General features: G+C 54.0%; 1 protein-coding gene across 8 annotated transcripts in view; it reads right to left on the bottom strand.

The window, feature by feature from the left end:
• Positions 1-1171: 1171 nt before the first annotated feature.
• Positions 1172-18323, bottom strand: part of CELF5 (CUGBP Elav-like family member 5) — a 71887-nt gene continuing 54735 nt past the window's right edge. For 4 of the 8 annotated variants that reach the window (XM_016937032.4, XM_016937033.4, XM_024351915.3 and 1 more), the window contains 8 exons: positions 15547-15693; positions 14626-14767; positions 14395-14541; positions 11912-11974; positions 10850-10933; positions 6160-6303; positions 3024-3191; positions 1371-1458 (listed from right to left, as the gene is read on the bottom strand). In XM_016937032.4, the coding sequence (XP_016792521.1) occupies positions 3064-3191; positions 6160-6303; positions 10850-10933; positions 11912-11974; positions 14395-14541; positions 14626-14767; positions 15547-15693 (855 nt within the window). In that variant the 3' untranslated portion in view covers positions 1371-1458; positions 3024-3063. The other 4 variants (XR_001711971.4, XM_054673861.1, XM_016937034.2 and 1 more) reach the window with 4 other exon arrangements.

The following is an 18323-nucleotide window of genomic DNA, read 5'->3' as shown; positions in this document are numbered from 1 at the left end:
GGAATATCGAAACAAGTTGGTTCAGAAGATTTTTTTTTTCTTTTCTATTTTTTTTCTTTTTTCTTTTTTTTTTTTTTCTGTGTGGTTTCCCCCACCCCACCGCCCCCCCTCCGGGTCAGTCAACACATTTTGGTAGAAAGAAAAGGAAATGCTTGGTTTTTTTTTTTTTTTCTTTTTAAATGTTTTTTTCTTTTGAGCTTATTAAGTTATCTGGCGCCTCATTTGGTAAGAGGCCTTGCCGGATGTCCAAACGAACTTGATTCTGTGCTTTCACGTGGGTGTCGCGGATTGGGCAGCTGTACAGAGGCATCCCCACAAAGACCCCCCGCCCCACCCCACTCCCAACTAGGAAACAAAAATCCACTGTGGTTTGATTTTTCCCCCCATCTTTTTCTTCTCTTTTCTTCTTTGTACCTGCTCAGAAAGACCGGAAAAAAAGAAAAAAAATCTCTGTAGAGGTATGAAGGTCATTATCAAGTTCATCTCCAGTTAAAGGGGTGCTTGGCCGGTCCGGGTAGGGTCTTCCACTACGCTTGGCAATCCTGGTTACAAGACCTTAAATTCGAGGCTGGTGATTCGAAGGCAGGGATGATGGCTGCCTGGCCTTGGGAGGGGGTGGTGAGGGGCAGGGGGGCTCCCCCCAACCCTGTCCGCCCCCCCTCCGACGGAAAGCTAAGGGCTATTGGTCACATGAGTAAGGCTATGACTCGGGCAGGGGAGCAGAGAAGGGCTGAGGCAGGCCAGAGCGTCTCTGTTGTACCTATATCCATCCGGGAGGGCAGGGCTCTGGGATGAAGGGGCGAGGTGGGGTCTGGAGGCTGCAGCTGGGACCAGGGACACTGAAGCTGGCAGAGCCCAACGGCCCTGGAGAATTGGTGGTGGGGGGGTGCCAAAAGTCCTGGAGGTATATTGTATTGGCGGGTTCCTGGTGGGATGTGCCAGCCAGGAGGTGGTGGGGGTGGGGGTGGGGCACCTGATACGTGTTGCCCGGGGTCCCGCCAACCTCAGCCCTTCCTGTGTCCCCGCTGAGTGACCGGCCCAGGGTCACTCTACTCGGATGGAAGGAAGTCGGAAAAGTTTGGTCCCATGATCCGTACTCAAAATATATATATACTGTCTATAGATCTATATATATATGCATATATATATATATAGGAAAAGGTGTGATTTAGTTTGGGGAAGTCACCAAGTTTTGTGGGGAAGAAGCGAGAGCGTTTCCCAAAGCAGGGGGCGTGTGAACACTTCTGTCCCCGATTCAGGAGCCTCCCCCCCCCCCGCCCCTGCCCCAGGACAGACCCCAAAGGCCCCTCGCCACTCCAGGTGGCCTCCAGTAGAGGGGCAGGGCAAGGGGAGAAGAGGGGAGGAAAGGGCTGGTGTCCAAAGAACGGTTGGAATTTATGGGAAAGTCCTGGATCGGTTGGAAGCAGAAAACCCTCCTGGGATGGGAAGGCCCCTCACCTGGGGGAGAAGGGACGGGCGTTAGGGAGTGAGAACGGGGCCACACAGGTGGACACCACCTCCCCACCCTACTCCACCTGGCCAGGCTGGGATCTAGGAACACAGGGGCTCCCATCTTTTCCAAAAGAACAGATCCCACAAAGGCCAGAGTTCAGAGGCCAACAAACCCAGCTTTCAAAGAACTTAATGTCACCATCACCAAGCCCGTTTCCTCCTCCTCTGGCAGCTGGGGACAGATATTTCTGTTTATTTTCTGTCTCTCCTTCTCCACCCCCTGCCATCTAAGGCCCGTGAAGGGGGTTTCTCTCCTGTCCTCCATCCCCCGTTTCTGTTCATTCACAGCTGCGTCCCCGAGCACTGGGACAGTGCCTAGCACATAATAGATGCTCAGTTAAAAAAAAAAAAAAGTGCAGACTGAGAGTTAAAAGTGAAGGGATCGCAGAGAGCAGCTTTGGATTTTGCTTCTGGTTGGCAGTTCCTGAAGGTGCATTCTGTGCAGGTAAATACTCCCAAATCTGTGTGTGCTGACCCGGGAGAAGGTGAAAAGGCCAGACAGCTTCTAACTGAGCGTCTACTCTGTGCCAGGCCCTAGGCGAGACTCTTTGATGACGACAGCGATGGTGATTTAAAAAAAAAAAAAAAATCACAACGAATCATCCAGAACTCTTTAGGTGGTGGGTTCTGGGCTCGGCTGCGAAAAGATGCCCCACTCTGTTCCCTAGGTGGACCGTTTCCGCCGTCTCTGGGGAGATGACTTTCTTGAACCCATTTTACAGATGAGGCTCATCAAGGTTTGAGACCCACGGTTAAGTTTCCACAGTGGCCCCACAAGGTTTACTGTTCATCCCCCCACAAAAAAATGTTGAGAAAGTGGTTTGCCCTGATGGCAAACTACAGTCTGGGTTTCGTTTTGCTTGTTTTTCTTGCATGATGGTGGGTGGGGCACGAATCCCACTTTTCCATCAACTCATTGGGTAGGAATGACACCCAGTGAGGGGCCGCTTGTCCCAGGGGAACTAGTGGAAATGGAGCGGGGACACTGGAAGCTGTCAGTGCCAACTGGACTGGGCCCTGAGCACTGTCCCCACCTTCCACGCTCCACTCCTGGTTCCGAGTTGGGGTCCAACCTTAGGGTTTGGGGTCTGGGGTGGGCACTTGGCATTTCCGTCTGGTGTTGGGTTTTCAGCAGGGAAAACAGACTCATAGGACAGGACAGAACCCCCTCCCCACCGCACCCCCACCCCCAGAGCAAACCTGGCCTCTCAGGTGAACTTCTATTCAGCCCTCAAAGCCTTCTCCGGGAAGGATTCCCTAACCGACCTCACTGGGCCCTGGCTCACCTCAATCCCTACCCCACTCCCACCCTCTGCTCCAGCCCCAACCACAGGGGGATTGGGGGTGTCTACATCCAGCTCTGTCCCCGCCAACCCAACCCGGAGGTTTCTTGTAGCCTCTCGAAGCATCACCCCACCTGGGGAGGGTTTGGAGCATGAAGTGGGCCGCGGGAGGGGGTTTCAGACAAGACGGGGGGGCTTGGGCGGGGGTGGGGCCGCCTGGCGGCTCACCTGGGCCATGCCTACAGCCTCAGGGCGGCTGTGGGCGCGGTCAGTAGGGGTGTCCCGGGTCTTTGGGCCGCTTCAGCTGGACTTTGAGCCTCTTCATGCCGATCTGGAAGCCGTTCATGGCCTGGATGGCTGCCTGGGCGCTGGCCGGGTTATCAAAGCTCACGAAGCCTGCAGAAACCAGGGTGGACCTCCGTGGTTGGCGCTGCGGGTGTCCTCGGCTTGTTCCTATGCTGTGGCCCTGGCTTCCCGGCTCACGGGGTCCTGAGCAGGCCTGCGTGCACACCTGCACAGGCCAGGGTGTTTGTGGTGGAGGACACACAGCAGCCCTGGCTTTGTTCTGACACCTCTGGACTTGTATACCTCTGAGGACGGGGCACTCACTCTTTATCTTGGGGTCGGCTGTGCTGAGACTTCCCAGCTGGTATAGGGGCCAGGTGGGGCTTCCGAGGGTCCTGGAGGGCCACCTTCTCCCCACCTTCCCTCAGGAGGATGCCTGCCTCCTTCCAAGCCCTCTGTCCAGCCAGGATCTGTGTCTCCAGCTGACTGTGTGTCCACAACCTTGTCTCTCTCTTTTTTTTGCAGAAGGGAGAGGGGACAGGATCTCACTCTGTCACCCAGGCTGGAGTGCAGTGGCGCAATCTCAGCTCACTGCAGCCTCGACCTCCTTGGCTCAAGAGATGCTCCTGCCTCAGCCTCCTGAGTAGCTGGGACCACAGGCCCATACCACCATGCCCAGCTAACTGTCTCTGTTTCTCTCCCCCCCGCCTCTTTCTCTTGTTCTCTATCTTGAGTCTTTTCTTCCTCTCCCTCTCCTTCTGTCTCATCTCTGTCTCTTTCTCTCCATCTCTGTCAGTACCTCTGCTCCAGTCTCTGTCCAGAGGCCATCAGAAATATTCCACCCCATGGCCAGGCGTGGTGGCTCATGCCTGTAATCCCAGCACCTTGGGAGGCCAAGACGGGCAGATCACCTGAGGTCAGGAGTTTGAGACCAGCCTGGCCAACATGGTCAAACCCCGTCTCTACTAAAAATACAAAAATTAGCTACGCATGGTAGTGTCCACCTGTAATCCCAGCTACTCAGGAGGCTGAGGCAGGAGAATCGCTTGAGCCTGGGAGATGGAGCTTGCAGTGAGCCGAGATCGCACTGATGGCACAAGACTCCATTTCAAAAAAAAAAAAAAAAACAAAGTCAAGGGCTGACCCTTTAAACAGGACAGTGTGAGGTTAAGAGTCTGGTCTTTGGCCGGGTGTGGTGGCTCACGTCTGTAATTCCAGCACTTTGGGAGGCCGAGGCGGGTGGATCACCTGAGGTCGGGAGTTTGGGACCAGCCTGGCCAACATGGTGAAACCCCATTTCTACTAAAAATACAAAAATTTGCCAGACGTGATGGCGGGTGCCTGTAATCCCAGCTACTCGGGATGCTGAGTCAGGAGAATCACTTGAACCCGAGAGGCGGAGATTGCGGTGAGCTGAGATCGTGCAATTGCACTCCAGCCTGGGCAACAAGAGTGAAGCTCTGCCTCAAAAAAAGCCAAAAAACAAAACAAAAAAAAGAGTCTGGTTCTACTCCAGGTTCTTCTACCTCTTTCCTGCTGTGTGACTTTGGACAAATTGCAGCCCTTTTCAGAGCCTTAATGTCCTCTGTCTTTGGGTACAAGGAAGTCCTCCCTGAGGCTCACAAGGCCCTGGTCACCCTCCCCTGTCCCCTCTCCATGTTCTCCCTCCTCCCTCTCTCCCCCTCCTCACTCTGCTCCAGCCACATGGGCCTCCTCACTGCTCCTCCAACATGTCAGGCGCGGTCCTGCCTCGGGGTCTTTGCATGGGCTGTTCCCTCTGCCTGGGACACTCTTCCCCCAGATTTCCCATGCCTGGTGCTCCTCATTCAGGCCTCAGTTCTTTTTTTTTTTTTTTTTTTTGAGTCGGAGTCTTGCTTTATTGCCCAGGCTGGAGTACAATGGCACGATCTCGGCTCACTGCAACCTCCACCTCCACCTCCTGGGTTCTAGTGATTCTCCTGCTGCAATCTCCTAAGTAGCTGGGATTACAGGCGCCCACCACCATGCCTGGCTAATTTTTTTGTATTTTTAGTAGAGATGGGGTTTCACTGTGTTAGCCAGGATGTCTCGATCTTCTGACCTCGTGATCCGCCCACCTCAGCCTCCCAAAGTTCTGGGACTACAGGCGTGAGCCACCACGCCTGGCCGTTTTTGTTTTTTTGTATGAGACAGGGTCTTGCTGTGTTGTCTGGGCTGGAATGCAGTGGTGTGATCATAGATCACTGCAGCCTCAACCTCACGGACTCAAGGGATCGTCCCACCTCCATCTCCCAAGTAGCTGAGACTACCAGTGTGCACCACCAAGCCTGGCTAATTTTTTTTTTTTTGTATTTTTTGTAGAAATGGGGTCTTGCTATGTTGCCCAGGCTGGTTTTGAACTCCTGGGTTCAAGTGGTCCTCACACCTCAGCCTCCTGAGTAGCTGGGACTACAGGCACACGCCACTAAGCTCAGCTAATTAAAAAGGTTGTCTTTTGTAAACACGGGGTCTCATTATGTTGCCCAGGCTGGTCTTGAACTCCTGGACTCAAGCAATCCGCCCACCTCAGCCTCTCAAAGTGCTGGGATTGGCCAGGCGCGGTGGATCACGCCTGTAATCCCAGCAGTTTGGGAGGCCGAGGCAGGCAGATCACGAGGTCAGGAGATGGAGACCTTCCTGGCTAACACTGTGAAACCCTGTCTCTACTTAAAAATACAAAAAAAAAAAAAAAAAAAAAAAATTAGCTGGGTGTGGTGGTGGGCGCCTGTAGTCCCAGCTACTTAGGAGGCTGAGGCAGGAGAATGGCATGAACCCGGGAGGCGGAGGTTGCAGTGAGCCGAGATTGTGCCACTGCACTCCAGCCTGGGGGACAGAGCGAGACTCTGTCTCAAAAAAAAAAAAAAAAAAGAAACCAAAACCAAAACAAACAAAGTGCTGGGATCACAGGCGTGATCCACTGTGCCCGGCCACAGGCTGGTTCTGATTGTGATTATTTCAGCACAGCCCTGTCCCAAGGCTGACCAAAACCCTCCCATTCCCTGTCAGGGGGCAGGCGAGGGAGGTGGATGGGGAGGGGTGGCGTCGGCGGGCGGCCACTCACCGAAACACTTGCTCTGGTTGGTAGCTCGATCCATAAACACCTTGGAGGAAATGATATTGCCGAAGGGTAGGAACATCTGCGTCAGCTCCGTGTCTCCAAACTCCTGGGGGAGGTGGTAGATAAACAGGTTACAGCCCTCGGGACCTGCAGGTGGGGGAGAGAAAGACATAAAGCCCCCAAGGAGAGGAGGCGAACCCCCCTGGGGGAGGGGCACAGGTCTGGAGCCCGCATCTGGCTTCTCCAGCTGTCGGGAGAGGGGTGCCTCAGACACCCAGAAAGAAGGGGCCTGGCCACGGGCTGGGGAGGGAGACGGGACACACCCACCCCTTGCCTGCACCGTACGATCTCACACGGGGCTACTCCGAACCAAAATGGTCCTCAGACTCCAGATAACTGACAAGACCCAGGGGATCCCCTGCTCCCCAAAGCCCAGATCAACCCTCAATCTCTGACCCCAGATACCTGAAAACCCCGAGGAAGGCCACCCTCCAGAAAATCCCTCCCTAAACTTCAAACTCTGGATCATTTACAAAAGTCAGATGAGCTGGGTGTGGAGAATAAGGAAACTTGGTAATATCTTTGCAATAATAATAATAATAATGTCTCTAAAATAAAACTCATTTGTAAAACTCTGGTGTTCAGCCACCATGCGTTGTTAATTTTTTTTTTTTTTTTTTTTTTTTTTGAGATGGAGTCTCGCTCTGTCACCCAGGCTGGAGTGCAGTGGCGCGATCTCGGCTCACTGCAACCTCTGCCTCCTGGATTCAAGCAATTCTCCTGCCTCAGCCTCCCAAGTAGCTGGGACTACAGGTGCCCACCACCAAGCCGGGATAATTTTTGTATTTTTAGTACAGATGGGGTTTCACCATGTTGGCCAGGCTGGGCTCGAACTCCTGACCTCAAGTGATCTGCCCGCCTTGGCCTCCCAAAGTGCTGGGATTGCAGGCGTGAGCCACTGCACCCAGCCTGGCTAATTTTTGTAGAGGTTTCGCTATGTTGCCCAGGCTAATCTGGAACTCCTGGGCTCAACCGATCCTCCTTCCTCAGACTCCCAAGGTGCTGGGATTACAGGGGTGAGCCACTGCGTCTAGCCAAAAAAAAATTTTTTTTAATTTCCCTTTCTCAAACCCCAGCTAGGGATAACTCCCCAGACCTTGGATAATTTTCAAAACTCAGATGATGCAGAAACAAAATCAGGTGAAATAAAAAGATAATTCTCTGGTCCCCAGTCCCAGATATCCTAAAACTACAGATAATTAAACTACAACATAATATACCAACCATAAATAATTATTTTTAAGTTACAAATAATCCTCTAAATTGTCCCCTCTCCAAATCTCTGATGGATGGCTAATATAAAAACTATAAATAACAATAGCATTTAAAACCTTGTTCATCTGAAGCCTTAAACAGTCCCTCAAATCTGCTGCTAATCCCAAACCTAAAAATGACCTTCTTCCATTCCCACCCCACAACAAGAGGAATCCCTGCCCTTGCCAGCAATGGATTTTTTTTTTTTAAGGGACAGGGTCTCTTTGTTACCCAGGCTGGATTGCAGTGGCACAATCATAGCTCACTGTAGCCTCTAACTCCTAGATTCAAGCAATCCCCCCACTTTGGCCTCCCAAGTAGCTGGGACCACAGGCACGCACCACCATGCCTGGCTAACTTTTAATTTTTTTGTAGAGATGGGGTCTCACTATGTTGCCCAGGCTGGTCTTTGAACTCCTGGCCTCAAGCGATCCTTCTGCCTTGCCCTGCCAAAGTGCTGGGATTACAGGTGTCAGCCACTGCACCTGGCCAATGCTTGTTTTCTTTTCTTTTGTTTGTTTGTTTGTTTGTTTTGAGATGGAGTTTTGCTTTTGTTGCCCAGGCTGGAGTGCAATGGCGTGATCTTGGCTCATCGCAACCTCTGCTTCCCAGGTTCAAGAGATTCTCCTGCCTCAGCCTCCTGAGTAGCTGGGATTACAGGCATGCGTCACCACGCCCGGCTAATTTTTGTATTTTTAGTAAAGACAGGGTTTCGCCATGTTGTCCAGGCTGGTCTCGAACTCCCAACCTCAGGCAATCTGCCCGCCTCAACCTCCCAAAGTGCTGGGATTACAGGTGTCAGCCACTGCACCCAGCCAATGCTTGTTCTTGAAATGTAAGTCTGTTCCAATGTGACTGAACAATTTTGAGCATAACCCGAATTTTGCATTTGTTCGTGCACTGCTTCATCCCCACCAAAACTGTGGGCGACCACTGAAAACCGCATCCAGCTGCACTGACCTTCAGAAGAAAATACACGCTGCATGCCACACACCCTCCCGCAGCTCCCCCAGTGTGCTGTGAGCTGCACCTTCCCCATCCGGGGTCATGCTATCTGTCTGATTTCAGACAACCCTCCCTCCACCGTTTCACAGTCACATGCAACAACCCTTTCAATGCCGTTTCCACGTGCACATTCTAGGTCTTCTCCAAGGCCAAGCACAGTATTTATTGTAGTCTCATGCATTTCTAAACCACGTAACATGTAGAAAACAGTGCTACCATTTCTACTACGTTCCCATCTTTCTTTTCTCTTAACATGTCACTGATAAAGATTTTTGATTTTGGTGTTGTTGTTTGTTGTTGTTTTGAGACCGGGTCTCCCTCTGTTGCCCAGGCTGCAGTGCAGTGGCATGATCTTGGCTCACTGCGGCCTTGACCTCCTGGGCTCAAGTGACCCTCCTGCCTTGGCCTCCCAAAGTGTTGGATTACAGGCGTGAGCCACTGCACCCAGCCAGCTTTCCCCTGTTTTTATTTTTTTAATTTAATTAATTTATTTATTTTTGAGATGGAGTCTTGCTCTGTTGCCCAGGCTGGAGTGCAGTGGCGCAATCTTGGCTCACTGCAACCTCCGCCTCCTGGTTCAAGAGATTCTCCTGCCTCAGCCTCCCCAATAGCTGGGATTACAGACACACGCCACCATGCTTAGCTAATTGTTGTATTTTTAGTAGAGACGGGGTTTCACCATGTTGGCCAGGCTGGTCTTGAACTCTTGACCTCAGTTGATCTGCCCACCTCAGTCTCCCAAAGTGCTGGGGTTACAGGTGTGAGCCACTGCACCTGACCATATTTTTTTAATTTTTATTTTTATTATTATTTTTTGAGACAGAGTCTTGCTCTATCACCCGCACTGGAGTGAAGTGGCATCATCTTGACTCACTACAAACTCTGCCTCCCGGGTTTAAGCGATTCTTGTGCCTTAGCTTCCCCAGTAGTTGGGATTACAGGCACACACCACCACGCTCGGCTAATTTTTTGAATTTTTAGTAGAGAAAAGGTTTCGCCATGTTGGCCAGGCTGGTCTTGAACTCCTGAGCTCAGGCAATTCACCTGCCTTAGCCTCCCAAAATGCTAGGATTACAGGCATGAGCCACCTCAATTGGCCTACTGTTTTAAAACTTCATTTAAGTGAAGTCTTTTGTATCTGGCTTCTTTCACTCAATATTCTGCCTGTGAAGTTACTCCATGTTGTTGTGAGTATTGGCTACTTATCCTTTTTCACTGCTGTATAGTGTTCCATCATGCAGCTCCATCCTAATTTATTTATCCATTTACCTGCTGATGAACACTTGGGTTGTTACCAGCTTGGGATTTTTTTCTTTTCTTTTCTTTTCTTTTCTTTTTTTTTTTTTTTTTTTTTTGAGACAGAGTCTTGCTCTGACGCCCAGGCTGGAGTGCAGTGGTGCGATCTCGGCTCACTGCAAGCTCCGCCTCCTGGGTTCACGCCATTCTCCTGCCTCAGCCTCCCGAGTAGCTGGGACCACAGGCGCCCGCCACCACGCCCAGCTAATTTTTTCTATTTTTTAGTAGAGACAGGGTTTCCCCGTGTTAGCCAGGATGGTCTCGATCTCCTGACCTTGTGATCCGCCCGCCCTGGCCTCCCAAAGTGCTGGGATTACAGGCGTGAGCCACCGCGCCCGGCCTTTTTTTTTTTTTTTTTTTTTTTTTTTTTTTGAGATGGAGTCTTGCTCTCTCACCCAGGCTGGAGTCCAGTGGGGAGACAGTAGCTCACTGAAGCCTTGACCTCCTGGGCTCAGTGATCCTCCTGCTCCAGCCTCCTGAGTAGCTGGGACTACAGGTGCACACCACTACACCTGGCCAATTTTTAATTTTTTTGCAGACATGGGGTCTTGCTAAGCCAGGCTGGTCTTGGACTCCTGGGCTCAAGTGATCCTCCCACCTCGGCCCCCAAAACACTATGTAATTACAGGCGGGATCTACCGCACATGGCAAGAACTGTATGGATTTGAACCCTGACTGTCAGACTCCAGAATCGAATCCCTCCCTCCTTCGACAGCCTTGGCTTTACTGGGGAGGCCTCATTACCTGATACCTCATCGTGCCATGCCCCAGCCTCAAAAAGGGTTTCCTTTCCAAAAAATCCAGAGAATCACTCTTGGTTCTGGAGAGGGCTGGTAGGAAGTCACTGCTATTCCTACGGGGTCGGGGCGAGCATGGGTCTCTTTTCGGAGGAGGAAACAGAGAGGGAGATTCCCAGGGGTCAGCGGCTGCACCGGGACTCAACTCTGGCCTGTCCAGCCCCCAGGCCGCACTCTCAGCCCCGCGGGTCCCAGAGGCCCGGGCCAGGCACGGAGCCTGCAGGTGGACAGGGCGGGCAGAGGGCGGGGCTGGCGCCCAGGGGAGGTCACGGCCGCCTCACCTTCTCGCTGCTGCTGCTGCAGGAGGGGCGGCGGCTGGGGGACGCTGTGCGCGATGGGCGTGATGGCCGCGGTGGGGTACATGGCTGCGGAGACCGGAGCGAGACACAGGGCGAGGAGGGGCGTGAGGCCACGTGGGCGGCCTGGGCCGCTGGGCGGGGAGGGGGCGGGGCCATAAGAGGGTGGGGCCAAGGCAGGAGCGGGTGTGATCATGGCCTTTGAGGGGAGGGTTTGGGGGCGGGGCCAGGCCAGAGGGCGGGGCCAAGATCACAGACGAAATGGGGCGGGGATATTGCCTGAGGGGCGGGGCCATGGTGGAGGGCAGGGCCAATACCGAGACGGGGCGGGGATGGGGGGGTGGGGGCGGACCCCATGGCGTGAGGGGAGGGGTATAGGGGTTGGGCCACAGTAGAGGGCGGGGCCAAGGCTACAGGACAGTCCAGAGTGGGCGGGACCATTGCTTGAGGGGTGGGGTCACAGTGGAGGGCGGGGGCAAGACTGGGATGAACGGCATGAGTGGGGCGGGGCCGTGACTTGATGGAGGGCTATGTGGGCAGGACCGTGAGTTAAGGGGCGGGGCCGCAGCAGAGGGCGGGGTCACAGCCAGGCCTTAAGAAGTAGAGCCCGAGGTGGGGGCGGGGCTTTATCAGAGAGGCGTGGTCAGAGTAAAGGCAGGAAGTGAGGGGCGGGGCTAGGAGCTGCAGGAGGGAGGGTAAGGGGCAGGGCCGAGAGCTGGGGTTGGGTCAGAGCTAGAGACGTGGTCAAGGGGAATTCCCTCTCCCCAACACAGACCATGAGAGGGTAAGGCCATGGGTAAGCGCTGTCCTTACAGGACAAGGGAAGGTCCTGTTTGCGGGTATAGGTGGTGGTGGGGTGGGACCAGTAACAGGGCCCGGGGTTGAATACAGGACAAGGGGCACAGGGTGGGCCCTGAGGGGCGGGGCCAGAGGTAGGAGGCGCGGCTAGGCACAGAAGAACGACACGTCCGGGGCGGGCCCTGGGGGGCGGGGCCCTAGGCGGGGGCGGGGCCAGGGCCCAGCGCGGACACGCGGGCTGCCTCCTACCTGTGTACTGCTGGACTCCGGAGAAGGCAGGATGCAGTGTCTCGGCCACAGTCGGGCTCTGAGCTGCGGGCAGACAGAGGGGCTGAGTGGGGCGGGAGCAGCAGAAGTCTTCCATCCACCCCCGATCCTTAAGAGCCGGAAGGACAGCAACAAACACCCCACCCAGCTTCTCCTCTGTGCTAAACCCTCTGTAGGACCAGGAAGCTGAGGCCGAGGAAGGCGAAGCCACTTGCACAGGGCCACTCAGATAGCAAATGGCAGAAGCTGAACTGGAATCCGGGTTTGTCGAACTCCAGGGAGATCACCATAGTCCCCATCTCCCTCTCCCTATCCTGACCCCGTTGCCTCCCAAGGGGGACCCTTCACTCCTCTCTACTCCCTGGATTCACCAGGACTTCAGCCTCCACCTCAAATCACCACCTGCCCCCATCCCCTGCCCCGTCTCCCTCTCCACATGAGTCTGCTCATCAGACACCCTGTAGCTCCCCCATCTAGCCGTAGCCTTCCTGCTACCGCTAGGGAAAGGGGGAGGGGGAGGGAAGAAGTTGTCCAGGCCACCAAAGCTGATGATTCTGGGGAAAAATTCAACCAAACAATTCTGCTCGAATGGAGAGTGTGCTGGAGGGCAGGGGATAGTGGTGGTGACTGTGACTTCAAAGGGGTGGCAGGAAGGAGTTCACTTTGTGGGCAAGAAGCAGTTCTGTATCTTCACTGTGGGAGATCCACAAGTCTGCATCTGTGACAAAATGGCAATTAACCACCCCTGCACACACACACACACACACACACACGTGCACAGAGTGCATACAAAAAGTCGTGAAATCAGCTGGGTGTGGTGGCTCACACTTGTGATCCCAACACTTTGGGAGGCCGAGGAAGGAGGATCGCTTGAGCCCAGGAGTTTGAGACCAGCTTGGGCAACATAGCAAGACCCTCATTTCTTAAAAAATAAAATAAAATCGAAAATTAGCCAAACATAATGGCATGTGCCTGTAGTCTCAGTGACTTGGGAGGCTGAGGTGAGAGGTGAGAGGATCGCTTCAGCCCAGGAGTTCGAGAGTTCAAGGCTGCAGTGAGCTATGATCACGCCACTGCACTCCAGCCTGGGCGACAGTGAGACTCTGTCGCTAAATAAATAAATGGTGAAATTTGAATACCGTCTGGAGTTGAATTAATTGTATGGTGCCAGTGTTAGTTTCCTGGGTTTGACAGTGACCTATGATTAGATAAGCTGCTGGCATCAGGAAAGCTGTGTGAAGGGTACCTGGGACTGCTCTGTGGTATTTTGGTAACTCCCTGTGAACCTCCAATCATTTCAAAATAAAATGTTAAGGCCAGTCGCAGTGGCTCACACCTATAATCCCGGCACTTTGGGAGGCCGAGGTGGGTGGATTGCTTGAGCCCATGAATTTGAGGCCAGCCCGGGCAACATAGCAAGATCCCGTCTGTACAAAAATTTAAAAATTAGCCGGGCATGATGGCACATGCTTGTAGTCCCAGCTACAAGGAAGGCTGAGGTGGGAGGATTGCTTAAGCCCCAGAGATGGAGGCTGCAGTGAGCTGCGACGACACCACTGCACTCCAGCCTGAGTGACACAGTGAGACACTGTCTCTAAAACTAAATAAATAAAAATAATTAAAAAAATAAAAAGTTAGAAACAAATGCTCCTACATGGTGGAAAGACAGATAACTTACTTCACATAAATTAGATGTTGGAAGATGTTTGCCCTAAGATTGTAGGTGTAGCATAGAGAAAGGAAGGACCTCTGCTTCATGAAAGCAGGTGCAGCCTAAATCAGTGGGTCATTCATTCTGTATTGAACGGATAAATGAATGAATCCAGGCATTGATATCTCCCCAAATGACACAGATGAATAATTAAGATTTATGGGCTGGGCGCAGTAGGTGAATCACCTGAGGTCAGGAGTTCGAGACGAGCCTGGCCAACATGGTGAAACCCCATCTCTACTAAAACTACAAAAATTAGCCGGGCATGGTGGCATGCGCCTGTAATCCCAGCTACTTGGGAGGCTGAGGCAGGAGAATCACTTGAACCTGGGAAGCAGAGGTTACAGTCAGCCAAGATTGTGCCACTGCAATGCAGCCTGGGCGACAGAGTGAGACCCTGTGTGAAGCCTTTTGCACACAGATTAAATTGTCAATGCAACCCCCTGAGGCTACTGATGTTATCTGCCCCATTTTCCAGATGAGCAAACTGAGGCTCAGGGACATAAAGAGCCCATCCAGGGTCACTGAACTGGAATTTAAGCTCAGAAACATCCAGATGCACCATTTTAATGTGTTATTACCCTGCCACGGCCTCCCTTCCTGTGTCCACAGCTTTTATCTGCTCAGCGGAGACACCCTTTTTCCTGCCCTTCTGTTCCCTGGGCACTGTGACGTAGGGACTCATACTTGTTCCAGAAACACCATCTTTATTCCCCACCACTCTCCTAGGCCCCAGAGGACGACCCCAATTTACCTGGGTAGGGCACAAGGCCATTGGCATAGACGGTTTCCAGGGCAGGGTGCCCACCTGGAAAGGGCACGACACCTGCAAAGCCATTGGTGATGGGAGCCACGAGGCCAGGCACGGCGGTGGTGCCCAGCAGCGGGGGTGAGTGCAGCCCTGCAGAGCGGAAGAGGGTCATGGGGAGGCCGGTTCTGGCTCCGGCCCTGCCCACCTATCCTTGGGTGCCTGGAGGAGGCTCACCAGAGGCAGGAGCGATGGGTGTGGCAGGCAGCCCGTTGAGGCTGACGGCGCCTATCTGCTGGATGTGACAGGGTGAGAAGGCCACGCCGGGACTCAGGTAGCTGCCCGAGGTGGACAGGACTGTTGTCTGCTGTTGCATGAGCTGGGGGTGAAGACATGTCACAGTTGGGGTGATATCTGCCCTGAGATCATGGCTTATGAGGGGAGGCTTGGTATCCCAGTTACTAATGAGGAGGTCAGGCTGGGTATCTTGGCTCAGGCTGAGATCAGAATTGGAGCTCAGACTGGGATCAAGGCTCAGCCTGGGAGCAGGTATCAGTTAGGAAGTGAGGCTCGGGCTGAGATCAGGGCTCAATCTAGTCAGGAATTGGGGCTCAGCCTGGGATCAAGGCTCAGCCTAGGATCAGGGCTCAGTTAGAAAGTGCGGCTCAGCCTGGGACTAAGGCTCAATCTAGGATCAAGGCTCAGTTAGGAAGTGAGGCTCAGACTGAGATCAAGGCTCCATCTAGGATGAGGGTTTAGCTAGAAATTGAGGCTCAGCCTGGGATCAGGGTTCAGTCAGGAGCTGGGGCTCAACTTGGGATCAGGTCTCAGCCAGGGTGGAGCTTGATCAGGTCAGGTCTCAGTTTGGGATCAGTCTGGATTTGGAGGTTCAGCCAGAATTGGGCCTAATTTAGATGTGGGGCATAGCCAGGTTCTGGGGCTCAGTCCAAGATTGGGTGTTAATGTGAGATTAGGGCTCAGTCTTCTGGATTTAGGGGCTCGGTCTGAGCTTGGTCTCAATTTGGAGTTGGGGTTCAGCCACGCCAGGAGAGGACCCTGAGCCAGGGAGATGGAGGGAGAGGCAGGAGCCCCTGACAGAGTAGACAGAGACTGAGAGAGACAGAGCCGGAGCCCCGAAGCTGTCACTGGGTCACTCACAGCCTGGGCGTAGGCACTGTAGGGGCTGAAGGGCAGTGTGAGGGATGGCGTCAGGATGCCCAGCTGGCCCACCATCTGCTGCATGCGCCGGAGCGTCCGCTCCTTGTCCGTGTCGGCGAACTTGACCACCAGGCTGGAGGAGGCTCCCTGCAGGGGCAGCGGCGAGCAGGGAGGGAAACGGGCTGGGAGGTAGCCAGGACTCTGGGGTCCCTGGATTCATGTTAGCTCAGGCCTCCTGGGTGACGGGTGTAATGCCAGTGGCTGTCAGCCATGTCCACGGGCCCCCACCCCAGGAGCCGGGGCCACAGCAAGGACCGCGTGGAGATCAGCATCCTGGGCCCAGCAGCATCTGCACAGGTGCAGCGCCCAGGCCTAGGAGGCTGTGATGGGGCACAGGTGGGGGCCCTGACTGTCAGCCACACACTCAAAACAGATGGAGAATCCCACCGCTGGAGACCAGGGAGGCACAGGTGCAGGCACCTATGACTTCCGCTCACCTGAGAACAGGTGAGAAACCAGCTTCCGAAGGAAAACAGTGGGCTCAGGTGGACGAACCTGCCGTTGTCACCCCACACCTGAAACTCCAATCTCCAGAGAGGAACAACTGGGGCACAGATGGGTGAGCCTCCAATTCTCACCCACACCTGAGAACAGGTGAGACTCCAGCCACAGGAGAGGAACAAGGCGGGACAAGTAGATGATCCTGACTCTGACCTCCATGCCCTGGAGCTAGCAGGTAGTTCAGACCCGGATTTTTTTTGTTTTGTTTTGAGACGGAGTTTCGCTCTTGTTGCCCAGGCTAGAGTGCAATGGCGCGATCTCGGCTCACTGCAATCTCTGCCTTCCAGGTTCAAGTGATTCTCCTGCCTCAGCCTCTTGAGTAGCTGGGATTACAGGCGCCCGCCACCACGCCCAGCTAATTTTTTTTTTTATTTTTAGTAGAGACGGGGTTTCACTATGTTGGCCAGGCTGGTCTCTAACTCCTGACCTCAAGTGATCGCCCACCTCGACCTCCCAAAGTGCTGGGATTACAGCCACCACGCCCAGCTCCAGCCCCAGATTTTTGTGCCCTTTGCAGGCAGATGAACCTGTGGCCCATCCACCCAGTGGACAGTGGACAGTAGCCACTGGTGGGGACTGGGGGCCCTGCTTTGCTGGAGCACAGACAGAAACCCATGTGACTGCCGTCCCACTCCATGGCTGTCCAGGTGCCACAGGGCTGGGCTGAAATCCACCAACAGGCAGCCCTGGGCAGTCGAAGCAGCGGTGAGCCAGAGAGTGTCTGTCTGTGCAGTCAGGACGCTGCAACAGGTCCTGATATCGGTAACAAGAGAAGCCTGGTGGCCGGGCACAGTGGCTCATGCCTGTAATCCCAGCATTTTGGGAGGCCAAGGTGGGCAGATCACCTGAGGTCAGGAGTTCGAGACCAGCCTGACCAACATGGTGAAACCCCGTCTCTACTACAAATACAAAATTTAGCCAGGTGTGGTGGCGCGTGCCTGTAATCCCAGCTACTTGGGAGGCTGAGGAAAAAGAATCCCTTGAACTCGGGAGGTGGAGATTGCAGTGAGCTGAGATTGCCCCATTGCACTCCAACCTGGGTGACAGAGCGAGACTCTGTCTCAAAAAAATAAAAGAGAGGCCTGAGGCCAGGGGCCCAGGAGGCCATTCCCACCCCTCACAAACCAGCCCACACCCCGACTCTGGGGCTCAAGAAGGAAAATATCTTCCCCTTCGACCAGCTCCTCCCTGGTGAGCTGGCTCCCACAGGATGCACCCTGTTGCCTCCCTGTCTTCGCTGACATGCCCCCTCCGATAGAGAACTCACTCCTCCAGACGCCTACCAGCCCTGTCCTGGGACATCTCTGAGCTTGGGAACACTTGCCCTTGTGCTGAACTAAGCCCCTCCCCTGGATTTTAAGAGCTGAGAGAGGTGGCTTGTTCCTCTCAGGTCCCATCTTCCTTGTAGCAGATTCGGAGATGTGTGTGCAGGAAAAATGGCTCCTGGGGACTCCTTCCTCAGGGGAAGGGCCGTCCCCAGTGCCTCCTTGGTCCTCCCCAGCCTCTCACTGCTGCAGACCCTGGGACCTGTCCCCAATCCCCACCCCTCCCTCAACCAGTGAGTCAACAGGCCCCCCATCCATTCTCACCCTAATGTCTGTTTTCTGATCAGCCCTCCTCCCTGTCCACCTGGCCCCAGCTCAGGCCTCCTCCTCCCTCAGCTGGACCTTGGCCTAGCCTCCTCCTTGGCCTCCCAGCCTCTAGTCTTGCACCCTGCCCATCCTCTACATTAGCCCCAAAGGGATATTTGCAACCGACCTGGCCTGTCTCCTCCCTTGCTCTAAACCGTCTGTGGCTCCCCACTGCCCTAGGAGAAAGTCCAGGCTTCTCAGCCTCGCATTGCGGCCCCATCTTCTATGGCTCCTCTGGGCTACCTGTTGCCACCTCCCAGCCTTTCTTCTTGTCAGGGCCTCTCCTGGCCTCAGCAAATCCAACCCAGGTGTCATCCCCTTAGGATACCCTTACATGTACACACATACACACTCACACACTCACAACCTATACTCACACAGACCTGCATATACTCACAAACGTGTACACAGTCACCCACAATACTGACACACTCACAGTCATGCACACACACAAACACACACACACACAAACCTGCCCACAAATGCACCTGCAGATGCACACACATGCGCTTCCTCCCCCGTGGCCCAGGCATACTCACACACACGCTCACACACATAGAAACACACATGTACACTCATACACGC

Source organism: Pan troglodytes, chromosome 20 (genome assembly GCF_028858775.2).
Source record: "Pan troglodytes isolate AG18354 chromosome 20, NHGRI_mPanTro3-v2.0_pri, whole genome shotgun sequence".
Taxonomy (NCBI): domain Eukaryota; kingdom Metazoa; phylum Chordata; class Mammalia; order Primates; family Hominidae; genus Pan; species Pan troglodytes.
This window is presented reverse-complemented; position numbering and strand designations above follow the sequence as displayed.